Consider the following 13,373-nt stretch of genomic DNA (forward strand, 5'->3'; position numbering starts at 1 on the left):
AACGCTGCTCAGCAATATCCAAAACACCAGTACCTTATCAACATTGCTTCAGCCACAAATGCAAAGCATAGCACCATGCAGGCTACTATGAAGTAACTCCATCCCACCCAGACACAGTACAGGACACTTATTTAGAATACAAGAAGGATATGGAGGCTCTGGAGCATGTCCAGAGAAGGGCTACGAGAAGGGCCTGGAGCACAAGTCCTATGAGGCGCAGCTGAGGGTTGTTCAGTCTGGAGAAGAGGAGGCTCAGTGGAGAGAGACCTTATTGCTCTCTGCAGCTACCTGAAAGGAAGGTGTGGGGAGCTGGGGTTCAGCTTCTTCTCACAGGTAACTCATGACAGGACTAGAGGGAATGGCCTCAAGTTACACCAGGGGAGGTTTAGGTTGGAACTTAGGAGACATTTCTTTTCTGGAAGTGTAGTCAGGCACTGGAACGGGTTGTCCAGGGAAGTGGTGGAGTCACTGTTCCTGGGGGTGTTCAAGGAAAGGTTGGACGTAGTGCTTAGGGACATGGTTTAGTGGGTGACATTGGTAGTAGGGTGATGGTTGGACCAGATGATCTTGGAGGTCTTTTCCAACCTTAATGATTCTATGATTCTATGAATTCTGTTAATTCTGTATTTCATTCCCAATATTCATGGAACCTGTTTTTGAAAGATAGATGTCACATTTGTCACCTTTCAGTGGGATACAACTTTGGGTATCACGGCAGTTCTGAGAAAGAAGGTATGTATAGCAGTTAATAGCTCAGCTGTTTCATCCCTGGGTTACTTCTGAACTTGTCTGAGTACTCTCCCCTTACGTGATCCCTTCCTGCTCACTCTGTTGGTTTGCTCCATAACTACTTCCATCAGTGCTTTGATTTGAGACAAACTCTTTGGTGTGTCCTCCATAGAGAAGGCTTCTGATGTAAACCTCTTCCATGGTACACACAGAAGTAAAAAATCTTTTTTTCTCTGTCACCTTAGCTTCTCAGAATGCTTTCTTTATCCTTTATCTTGTGATCACATATTGGTTCTATATACTCTTTGGTAAGCTTTCTGCTTCCAATATGTTTTAAAAGGATTTATTAATAGTTTTTATGTCTTTTCCAAGCTGTTCCTTGGGCTTTTTTCTTTCCTTTTTTTTTTTTTTTTGACTGCCTCAGTCTATTGTTACATTCGACCTTGCACAGTTTATGATCCTTTCTATTTCTGAGGCAGCTTCAGCTTTTAAAAATAATCTTTATCCTCCCACTAGCTATGCTGCTTCATTTGGTCTTTGTCAAGTCTGTCTTCCAAAAGGAAGAGAGGAGTACAAATTTGCTCTTCGGTAGAGTTTCACTTAATAGTCTCCATTGCTAGTGCAAACATATAAATTCCTTTCCCATCTTTTTAGCTTCTTTTTAACAAGCTTTCTTGTCTTTCCATACTCACATTGTGTTTCAGTGCAATTATGTATTGTAGTATTTCATGCAATTTCTGTACTTTGAGGACACCAGATACGAAAAGATGGGACCTTCTTTTTGTTTAAATGGGAGGGAAAAAGCATCCATTTGGGAAAGGAGAGGAAAATAGGTGTAGACAAGGCATATCTGGAACCAAATTAAACCACAAAGAAGACACTTACTTCATTTTTGTTCAAAAAAGATGACAACGTTTATGTTTTGCTTTTTTTTTTTTTCCTATAATGATGTTTTTGGATAACTCATGTAGACCGAATTATTCATGTGAATTGGTTGTTCTTTCTTTGTTTTTAAAGGCAATATGCGAACTTATTTTAAAAATACAGCCCAAGGGAAAGCTGTCAAAAAAACCTACTGAAATCTTTGTGCGCTTACTGACACTTACTGTGAAAATGCCTTACTAAGAAAATACTGCTACTTAACAATCCATGTGTTCAGAACAAAGATGCATCTAAATCTTTTCCACTATTCCACATTTGGCTAAAGTTTTGCATTTAAATTCAAAGTAATATAACATTTCTAGAAATTTACACAAAACTTTAATATAGAAAACAGCTTTCAAGATTATACTCCACTGTAGGGAAAAATAAATACAAAAAACTGTTCCCATCACAATATCTAAGTCCTATAGATGCTTACAAACATTTTAAATAGTTGTGGTTTGAATCTGCGAGTGTAGGAAGTTATCATGTTTGAAGACATGTTCACGTTGGTTAAGACCCAGTGTCCTTACTTAATCAAAATTCATGTTGACTGCAGCATTTCTTTTGCTGAAATATTATAGAATCTAGAAAGAAAAACAACCTTCAGTTGAAAACAATGGAAAAAGGAAAAATAAAACCTCCTATGTATGTTTAAAAATTAAATACGATTTTAATGAGACAATACAACACCTTCTTATCCCACATTCTGTTGAAAAAGAGGCTTGCATTAACAGATTATTTTTAATATTAAGAAAGTTGATCCCAAAGAGAAAAATATTAATAAATGTTATATACTTATCATGGAAACCTTCAAATTTCTAATGCCATTTTTCTGTACTGTATACTGTAGTCTAGAAAAGTTTATTTTTGGTGATAAGGAGAGGGAGAATTCCAATAAATTAAGTAGCTTAAAGTAATAACATGTGTGACCCACTATGATTTTCATGGTAAGTCTCCCTAAATGCCATTTGCTAATCGTTAGCTTTAGTAGACCCTTTGAAATACCTATTTCTCATATGTGTTGTTTAAAAATATTATTGTAATAATATTACAGTTCTTGAACATCAAAATTAAGGAAAATGTCTTTAAAATGCAATAATGGAAATTATTTCAGCATGTTGTAAAACTGATTCTAAATTTTGGCAAGATCTTGTATTTTAACCACATTTCATTTTTGTATAAATATACTGACTTATCATCCCTTTATTTACTGTAGGTTCCAACAGTATGTAGATAAGGACATATTTGAGTAAATTTACTGTTTAGATTTCAAGAATGTTTTATGTGTGTAACCCTGCCCTCTGCTGTTTACTGGTATATGCTTATACATAACAAAATAGAAAGGTGTTTTCTGTGTATACATTGCTTAATTAGGAATCACTTATGAATGTCTATAGAATAGCATAGATTCTTGGTGTGCATAGAAATGCACCAAAAAGATAGTACAATGTAAATAATCTAGTTTTTGCCCTGAAAGTATGTTTGCCTTCCCTTCACAATGACTCTGAAAAGTTGTTAAGCTTAATAGCATTTCAGAATGTTTTGCTCAAAGTGATGTCAGATGCTTGCTGGTCTTTCCCTTTTTTAATATTGGTTGATGCATGGCACATTTTTCTGTCTTCTATTTGCTGTGAACTCAGGGGATGTAAAACTGAATGGATATGTCAATCTAGTTCTGTCTGAACTGTGGCAGACAAAGCACAGTAAGGCATAGCAACATGATCTTTTGCCTCTACTTCAGTCTTTCATGTGTTTAATCTGTAAATTAATTGAGCAGTACTGGATTGAGCTTCTGAATTTTTCTCTTATCCATTTGCAAGAAATGAGTAATAATAAACGGATTAAATAATGAGCCAGGCAGCCGGGAAACTGAAGGATGTGATGTTAGTTCTGGTAATGAAACTGGTTTGGTACTTCAGTTGCTGTGGTTTGTAGCCAGTTTTATCCTGGAGAACTTCCATTTAAACAGAAGACTGAGAAAATGTAATTATTCTTGTTTATTTGCTATCATCATTCATCAGAATTTCAGTAAAAAAAAAAAAAAAGGGAAAAGTGGTCTATGAAATAGCATTTGCTCTCTGACACATGCTGAGTTTATTTCAAAAAGAATTTGTAAACAGAGCATGTTCTATTACAAATATTCTGTTAGTGAAAATTTACCAATGGACATAGATACATTCTATGGAGTGAAAGCTATTAAAAATAAGTATAACTTACCCTGTTATGGATATTTACACAGAACACTGAAAAGGCTACCTTTTGAGACTGTTCATCTTGTGCTTAATCTAATTCAATTTATCTTTCATCAAAATGGTGCTTCTTTAATTAACAAATACTAAATCTGTACAGAAGATTAAAAAAATGATAAGAGGAATTAAATATGTTTACTATATAGCAAGAAATAGATAATGTAATCAACTGAATATACCATGACCATACACAATAAATACAAAAATCTAAGATATACTGAAGGTTAACATCTGGTAAGTCTTAAATATATATGTGCGTCTTACATCATTGATTCCTTGCTCCTTCTACTAAATAGCTTTTCCATGTAGGGGAGAAGTCTTGAACGTTGCCTGTTCTTTGTGATGGATTTGCTTTCTCTCACTTCTCTAGAACAATGATTTTCAAAACTTGAAGCATCCCTTTGAATTCCTAAATGTCACAGGATGTATACACACAACTTTAACTCCTGTTTTCTCTTTTTTTTTTTTTTTTCTCAGTCCAAGCCTACAAAATGAGTTTGTTTTATGACTTTTTCTTTCCTGTATGAGGAATTAGATGAGGACATTCTTGTGGGCAGATCTGGTGCCACAGCTCTTGACCTAACTGGGGAATCTGAGCAGTAGTGATCAGAGCACCTGAAGTTAGCAAAAACTCAGGTGGATGTAGCTGAAGTTTCTGGTGATTGTCATGCATAAGACTTCCTGCTTATGTGACAGACACCTGCCTGTTTCAGTGTAGTTCAGTCTGGGAACATACAGGTTAACTGCAATAGTTGCCCACTGCTGTTATGTAACTGGTATTGTAGACATCTCTGAAATGATTCTTCTCCATTTTGTGAGGGACACTTTCTCAAATCTTATGTTTGATCTCTTATGAGAACTCACTTATCAGTTTATGTGAATCACAGTTATATATGTTGTGCAAACATACCTGAAATAAACCTGAAAGAAATCACATTAGTCACAGAAGCAGTGTTGTATCAATAGAATATAGCCAACAGCTTGGACTACTGCAGTCACAAAGGTCTTTTATTCTGATCACCATTTTTCCACTTTTGTGTGTTAAAAGGCATGCAGGTGAGAGGAAAAGGTTGTTTCAAGGTAAAAAGGTGAAAATTGAAGCATTGGAATGCAGTGTTCCAAGCAGGAGGGAGAACGATAGAGTGCATTAATGGTAAGCAAAATACCTGCAGAGGGAAATGCACTTGAAAAGATAACAGCCAGGCAGGAGAGACTGGTAGAACACTTAGAATAATACTATTTCAAATATAATCAGGAAAACAAAACCAAATTTTCAAGCAATCATTCCAGAACAATGGAGAGTTTAAGTGCTAAAGAATAATGGGCACTTATGCAACTAATTATTCTTAAATTTTAAAACCAAATTACACATACTGTCTTCAGGCTGAAATGCATAAATGAGCCTAACTTGAGAAAATATTCATATTTTACCAGGGGCTCTGAAAACCCAAACTGTGAATTTTTGACTTATTTTCTGCATTATTCAAGACATAGCTTCTTTAATGTAACAGGCACATGTTGCTGACACAGGAAGGTTAGGCATTTGCACCGTTTGTATCTATATTTCCCACAGAATATCTGTCTTTGAAATACAGGTCAAATAATTTCAGTAGGCACTGATTGCTTTGTGGTTGTTTTTTTTATTTTTGTTTTGTTTTATTCGTTTGTTTTTTTAACAATCCTTTAGCAGAAAAATATGAGTAAATGTGTTTTACAGTGGTCCCTGTATGTTCCCTGAGTCAGTACACAAGTGGAAAAAAAAACCACAAATAATTATTCCCAAAAGAGTACAACAATTAAGAAAAAAAAAAAACAAAACACTATGGTTTGGCTAACTAAACTGTTAAAGGATCCAAAAAGGCTCCTCAGTTTAGTTACCAGTTTTATTTTTTCATTCTTTCAAAAGAATAACATATTCTCTTCTTGGGAAGTCAACAATAACAATCAGTTACTCAGGAATAAGAGATCAAAATCTGAAGTTATATAGTATTATAACTTATTCCTTTAATGTAAACTATTTTTCATCAACACAGTCATTCCTCTGAGGCTGTTCTTAAAGAGCATATCTAACCACAATTCCAGAATGATGGCTCTGGCCACTTTCAAAATAGAAGTAATGAATAGGACTGTAGTCAATCCAGAATATACCTACAAATGAAGTGGCTAAGTTTTCTTCGTTGCTGTTAATTTAAATATATATATTTATATATTCATAAGTGTACCTAAAGTCATTATTCCAAAAGCAAGATTTTATTTTATTTTTTTTCCACAAAGCAAAATACTTTTACCAACATATAATTCTGGATATTGCTACATACTAACTGAAATAATGCAGTTTTCAAATAAAAGAAAAATTGTCTATATGTATGTGCGCACATTACAATGTTCATACACACACGTAGATGTCTGTGCACAGACATGTATTTTAGTGAATAGACTAAAACAGCTTTCTTGGAGCTCCTGCTGTCAAGAAGGATATCAGGTTTTAAAACTTTGATTCATTTACGCAGATTCAGTAGAGGCCCTGTGCTGGTTCTGTGCTGTATAATATTTGCTGAGTATGAGACTGAGTGAGCACCAAGTCTGGCCTTTTGATAAAATTGGTTCTTTGGAAATACTGTGACTTGTTCCTTGTGCTGGTATGTATCACTTTCTATTGATTGAAAGGTTTATGGACCTGTAGCCTCTGTAATGCTGAATTGTTATGTATGCACATGTAGTGTCTGGCTATATGAGAAAATATTGACCGTGAAGTACTTACATGTTTTACTTGATTTTTTTAACCTAAATTTATCTTTTGTGTATTTGTAATTTATTCCAGGGTAATTTCCTGTATAGGTGTGCTGAATTTCTTTTGTTGTAACAAGAAAAATGGAAAAAGCTAACTGCTTTTTCTAATGTATTACTTTCATGGCAAAAAAATGAAGGAGTGGGATCGTAGGAGTCAACCATTACCCCTGGAGTTGTTGCTCTTTATATTCCTCACATATACGGATACTGCTATCCTGAAAATCACGCGAAAACCGCAGTAGTCCTGTAAAGTAAAGTTTGGTAAGTTCATGGAGTGAGCAGCAAACAAGATTTTCAAATTTCTCCACTTTTGTTGCCTAGTTGTGTCTCTTGGGATTTTACAATAAGCTTAAATATCTTGGAAGTACTGCAGCAAAAAGTAGAGAAGTACTGGTCCATAAAGCTGATTAGTTTCTCAGCGGGCGGCATAGAAGTCATGTACACAGTGTCAGACAGATAAAATCATCTTCTTAGACTTCAACTTAGCTAATCTAAAATCCTGAATACTCCTTCAGCTCCTGACATACTTGTTAGTCTGTCAGGAGGGCAACTGTTAAAGAATTCTAGTTATGATACCAGCTCTTAGAGCTGTGAAATTAGACAAAGATATTTTGGTTTAGGAAAGGGGGGGGGGGGGGGGGGGGGTGGGCTGTGCTGCAGTTGTGTACTTGTGGTACAGATGTTCGTAAAAAAGATTCCTAAATGGAAAATGAGGAGAGCAATTGTGGAAGTCTTCTTAGCAGACTTCAATGAATAATTTACAACTTAATTTCATCTAAATTGTGTTGGCTAGTTATCACAATTACAAATAGTAAACATCATCCTAACAGTAAGTGCTAGTTCAGTCACTTGTCTTAGGGACAGATGTCTAGTCTGTTTTAGTGAATTTGAGTTTAATGTCACTAAAATGTAAATACTGCTTTATTTACAGTTGTTTCCTATCAACTATGCCACTTAATAGGTGGTTTTATAGCTGTTACTAAATTCACTAAGACAAGTGAAATGGATGTGGAAAGGTCTTCAAAATGTCCTTTTTAATGTTCAGTACTACTATATGAGTATTAAAAGAAAGCATTGAACAGGTGACTGAGAGGAACAGGGGTTATGAAGTAGAAGAATATGCCACAGAGCAAATTATTAGCACAGTCTAGGCAAATAGAAATTGATATATTCAGTGAAACATTGTATTTGGGTGGCACACCAAGAAGGTAAAATTCCAGTACTCCAAAGATTAATACCAAAATAGTACTATACAGAACTAACAAATGATTTTCCTATTCAGGCTATTCTAATAAAAAAAGTCTCAGGATGCAAGTCACAGCTGCTTCCAAGGGCAGTAAAACTCCTAGTTTTTTTGTGTACCATCTAAGAAAATCTGAAATGTGCTGTGAATTTCCCTTTTTTTTATGAGCACAAGATAACGTAAGGTAGAGGGGAATAGATATTGCTTACCATGTCCCAGGAATATACTGATTATCTGCTGGAACAAAGAAAACATTTTCTTTGTGATTTGTGATTGTGCCAAAAATATTTAGGGATAGATAAGAATTTTTTGAAACATATTTCATACAGGGTTCAATAAAATATATATATATGTGTATATGTTTTTTGTGAGTTTTCATTTCTTACTTGGAAACTCACAGCACTGCTGCATGCTATTTGGAGGGAAGTTTTTGACAGGACTATCTTTTGTAGGCAAAACATACCCTGTCATAGTATTTTGTGAGCCACTGCAATTCTGTTATGTAAGGAAAAACAGGGAGACTGACAGGATAAACTGTTCTTATAATAATTTGTTACTTGTATTGTTCCAGCAGTATTGGTCACAAAAAAGGAAGTGTGTATGCGGTGAAAATGGAACATATAACAAAGGAGGAATCTAGAGGTGTTGCCTGAGTGTTCAGTGTTGGTGTTAGAAAAGCCAAACCTTAACTTAGATTGAGAATGACGAGTGACATCAATGGCAGCAAGAGTTTCTGACATTTTATTAGCAGTAGTAGATTGAGCAAGAACATGTGGGGTCTGCTGTTGAATGTTGCAGCGTCTAGTAACAAGCACAAACAGCTAATGCTGAGGTAATCTATGCCTTCTTTGCCTTGGTTTTCATTGACAAGGTCTCTTAGCTTTTGACCTAGTGACAGGCTACAAGGAGAGGATCTACAACTAATGGAGGATGAGTAAGTAAGGAATCTTTTGAGAAATCTTGTCTGATACATGTCCATAGGACCAGACAGGATGCATTTGAGGGTGATGAGAGATTTGAGGAATTATAGGCCACTCAGCTTCACTTTAGTCCCTGGAAAAAATTTGAGTGAGTTCTCTTGGATACCATTTCTGGTCACATTAAGGAGAATACAACGATTAGGAATAGTCAGTGTGTATTTATTAAAAATGGTTTGTACTTGACCAGCTCAGTTGTTTTTTATGATAAAACGATGAGATCTGTGGATATGGGGACACCAGTGGATATTCTCCACTTGGACTTTAGCAAGGTTTTTGACATGGTCTCCCATAGAATTTTTATATCCATATTGGGATGTTCTGATCTGCATGGTTGGACAGCTAGATGGATGGAAAAATGTCAGAATCACTGGATTCGAAAGAAAGCAGTTAATGATTTAGATTCTACCTGTAGGTGTATTACAATGTCTTGTTTGACATCTTTATCAGTTATGTGGTGGAGGAGACCAACAGATGTCCTTTTCTGCCACCCAGCTGGAAAGCAGCTTTGCAGAAAATTAGCTAGGAGTCCTGATGGAAAAGTTGAACATAAGCTGGCAATGTGCCCTTGCAACTAAGAAGGCTAACAGAATTCTTTGCTGCATTAGATAAAGTATTGCCAGCAGGTCAAGAGAGATGATCCTTCAACTCTACTCTTTGCTGGTGTGGCTGCACATGTCTCTGTTCAGTTCTGGTTCCCCCAGTATGAGAAAGACATGGACATACTGGAAAGGGTCCCACATAGGGCCACAAAGATAAGTAAGGGACTTATCTTTGGAAGGGCTTATCTGAGGAATGGCTGAGAGAGCTGGGACATTTCAACCTAGAAAACAGGTTCAGGTTCGGGGGGGATCTTATTAATGTATATAAATACCTGAGAGGAGGATGCAAAGAAGATGGAGCCATGCTCTTTTCACTGGTGCCCAGTGCCAGGACAAGAGGTCGTGGGCACAAACTGGAACACAAGAGGTTCCATCTAAACATCAGGAAGCACTTCTTTCCTGTGCGGGTGACGGAGCACTGGAACAGGTTGCCCAAAGAGGTTGTGGAGTCTCCTACCATGGAGATATACAAAAGCTGCCTGAACAACTAAAGGGAATCTAAGTGACAGTACTGGTTATCGATCAGAAAGTTAGATAATCTGAAAAGCTACCTTGTGTTTTTTTTTGTTAAGACACTGTGGCATGAGACCCCCTAAGCAACATAATGATGCAGCTTTATAGATGTTCATAAGGAGTACATCCTGAGTGTGAAGGGTAAAATGTGAGAGAGAATAAACAGTACTAAAGTACAAGTGTATAATAGAAGTTACTGTTGTGGCCTAGATAGAAAGATGAGTCAATCTCAGTGGTGACTGTAGTCCGGGGAGAAATTGTAGGGAGAAAGAGGTGGATGCTAACAGCAGGAGAATAAATAAATGAAGAGGAAATATGATTGGGATTAGGCCAGATCAGGAGGAATAAAGGTCAAATAAACCTGAAGAGAATAAAGCACTCTACACATACCTATATAGAATTTTTGACAAATAAGTGTCTCATGCAAACTTCGTTCTTTCTCTCACTTCTCCCATTTCTAAGGAACTGAGGATTCTAATCTTTTCAAGTATTAGAAACTGGTATAATTAGATTAAAAAAATTGTGCAGCACAACATGATATTAAAACAAGGATAATTATTAGTTCACGGTAGTCTTGAAGGATCTAACTGCGGTGGTTTTACTCTGCTGGGCAGCTAAATTCCACAATAGCCGCTCTTTCACTTCCCCTCCTCAAAGGAAAAAGGGTGAGAAAATACGATGGAAAGGACTCGAGGGTTGAGATAAGGACAGGGAGATCACACACCAATTATCGTCATGGGCAAAACAGAGTCAGCATAGGGAGATTAACATAATTTATTGCCTTTCACTAGCAGACTAGAACAGTGAGGAACTAAAAACCAAACTAAAAACACCTTACCCCCATCTATCTTCTGCTGTGCCTTCCTCCCCACCCCCAGCAGCACAGGGGAACAGGGAATGGGGGCTGTGGTCAGTCCATAACGCTTCATCTCCATCGCTCCTTCAAGGTCACTCTGCCCCTGCTCCTCATGGGGTCCCTCCCACGTGATGCCCCATGAGGAGAGGAGGGGAAGAAGAAAAGGAAAGAAACAGCTCATTGGTTGTTAAAGGAAAAATAATTATTAAGGGAAATATATTATTAATTAAATAATTTAACTAAAGGGAAAAGGGAAAGGGGAAAAAAAAAAAAAGCAAGGGCTGTGTAGAAGCGCAGAGGAAAGAAATTGCTCTTTACTTCCCACCAATGAGCAATGCTTGACCACATCCTTGAAGCAGGGCCTCAACACATGTAGCTGTTGTTTGGGAGGACAGACGTTTTCATGAGAACCCACTCCTCCTCTCTCCTTCCTTTCCCCACCTTTTATTGCAGAGTGTGACACCACATGCCGTGGAATATCCCTTTGGTCAGTTTAGGTCAGCTGTCCTGGTGATGTTCCCTCCCCACCTCTTGCCCACCCCCAGCCTGCTGGCTCTGAAGGGATTTGGAGAGCCCTGATGCGATGCCAGAAGTGCTCAGCAGTAGACACAACATTGGTGTGATACCAGTGCTGCTTTAGCTACAAGTGCAGAGCACAGCTCTGTATGGGCTGCTGCAGGGAAGGTTAGCTCCATCCCAGCTAGACCCAGTAAAACAGGCCACAGGGGAACTTATGCTCTGGTGCCTGGAGCACCTGCTGTCCTCCTTCTGCACTGACCTTGAGGCCTGAAGGGATCGTTATCACTCCTTGCTCTCCCAGCTGCTGTCACATAGCCGTCTGGAGCTGGCTCTGATCTGACATGGGGCAGCTGCTGGGCTCTGCTCTCACAGGCCACCCCTGCAGGCCCCTCCCCCCACCCCCCCCCCCACCCCCTATCGAAATCTTGCCATGTAAGCCCAATACATTAACTAACAGGGTTTGGGAAGTTTCTTTTCTTCGTTAGTGAAATTTTTCATGTAATGATGATTTTTGGATGTTATATGCAAGTATCTATATTGAGAATTCAAAAGTTTTTAATATTACTGCTTTATTAACTGAAATATTAAGGACAAAGGAAGGATTAATGGTATGTGTTTTGCAATGATTTGGCAAATGAATCATTGTTAATAATACAGTGTCTGTTTATTGATTTTCATTTAAGGAAAAAAAAAAAAAGGAGTAAATGCCAAAAGCAGCCTTTGTCTCATTTCTTTAGGGAGATAGAGTTGATTTACTAGCTCAAAGTGTTGTAAATTTAACAAGGCTGCTTGTATATAGTGAACATATTGCAAAGCAGTCAATGTAACTTGCCTATTAAATCAGATGAACTTAATAAACAGTACTTAGATGTATTTCTCAATATAGTTTTTGCTTCTCTAGGCACAATTTATAGGGACATTCATCGATCATTTTTAACCCTTATTGCATAATGCAAGTAGCAAGTTTTTATTCTAAGAAACTCAAAGAAAAATATTTAATTAACAAGCAAAATCTAATATTTTAGATTTTGTTTTCATCATTGATGCAAGAATATGTTCTAAATTAAATCTACAACAATTATAAATGGTGTTGCACTGAGCAGCTAGTAATATGAAATTGGAAACATGTTTAATGTAACATGTTTAATTATTTTTGCTGTTTAAATTTAGCTGTTTTTTCAGAGTTGTTTATTTGCACTTTCAGATTTTGTAAGTAAATGCCACATATGGCTGTATTTTGCTGAAGATAAGCCATAATATGCACAGGTATGGCTAATCTGTTTGATATACAGCCTTTTCTTTTCCTAATTCTTCTGGAGCCTTTTCATTGTTGGGACTATGAAGTAGGTATTGCAGAACACTGTTTAGGATTTAAAGCATGTTAGGACTCCATTTTTGCTTCCAAAATTGAATCAAGGTCATACAGGAAGATTACCGTTAGGGGTTTTGTGTTTGCACTGTAAGGTAGTAACAATGAAAGAGTCAGTTGGAAAGAAATGAAGGCATCACACACAGTAATCCTCTGATTCACTCTGTTTTCTGAGAGCATCTTTGTTTCATCAGGCAGGTCAGTGAAAATTTTAGCATGGTTATTCCCAAGGCAGTAGAGCGTGTCACCATCAAATCACAGCCTTCTGGTAGCCCAGTCTCCCACTCCCTCTCTCCTGTACAGAAGCCAACCTTCTTCTAATGAAGAACTCTCAAAAAGCTGACTACAAAAACTTTGTCACCTCAAACAATGTTCCATTCTTTGTCTGTATACTGAAGTATACAGAATCATTCAAACATACTTCAGAGATTTAGAATTTAAAAAAAAAAAGTTATGAAGTTATAGTCATATATCCACTCATAATGCATACTCATACCTACTGTCACTTGAAACATCTGGCGGGGGAGGTTGTTTTTTTTCTCCCTCAGATTTGGAGCATGAGCTGATTAGAGCTGTGTATCTGTCATTATTTATTTTTTTCT

At 37.0% G+C, this 13,373-nt stretch overlaps 1 protein-coding gene across 5 annotated transcripts in view; it reads left to right on the plus strand.

The window, feature by feature from the left end:
- The window catches only part of NCAM2 (neural cell adhesion molecule 2), a 288,588-nt gene that overhangs the window by 116,300 nt on the left and 158,915 nt on the right, over positions 1 to 13,373 (plus strand). Inside the window, exon 1 of one of the 5 annotated variants that reach the window (XM_080579697.1) lies at positions 373 to 732. The exons of 3 other annotated variants lie outside the window; for them this stretch is intronic. In XM_080579697.1, coding sequence (XP_080435823.1) covers positions 606 to 732 — 127 coding nt within the window. In that variant the 5' untranslated portion in view covers positions 373 to 605. Of the gene's footprint in view, positions 1 to 372; positions 733 to 13,373 lie in introns of those variants that run through there. One more of the 5 variants, XM_080579693.1, reaches the window with a different exon arrangement.

This window comes from Anser brachyrhynchus (genome assembly GCF_964034855.1).
Source record: "Anser brachyrhynchus genome assembly, chromosome: 1".
Classification (NCBI taxonomy): Eukaryota; Metazoa; Chordata; class Aves; order Anseriformes; family Anatidae; genus Anser; species Anser brachyrhynchus.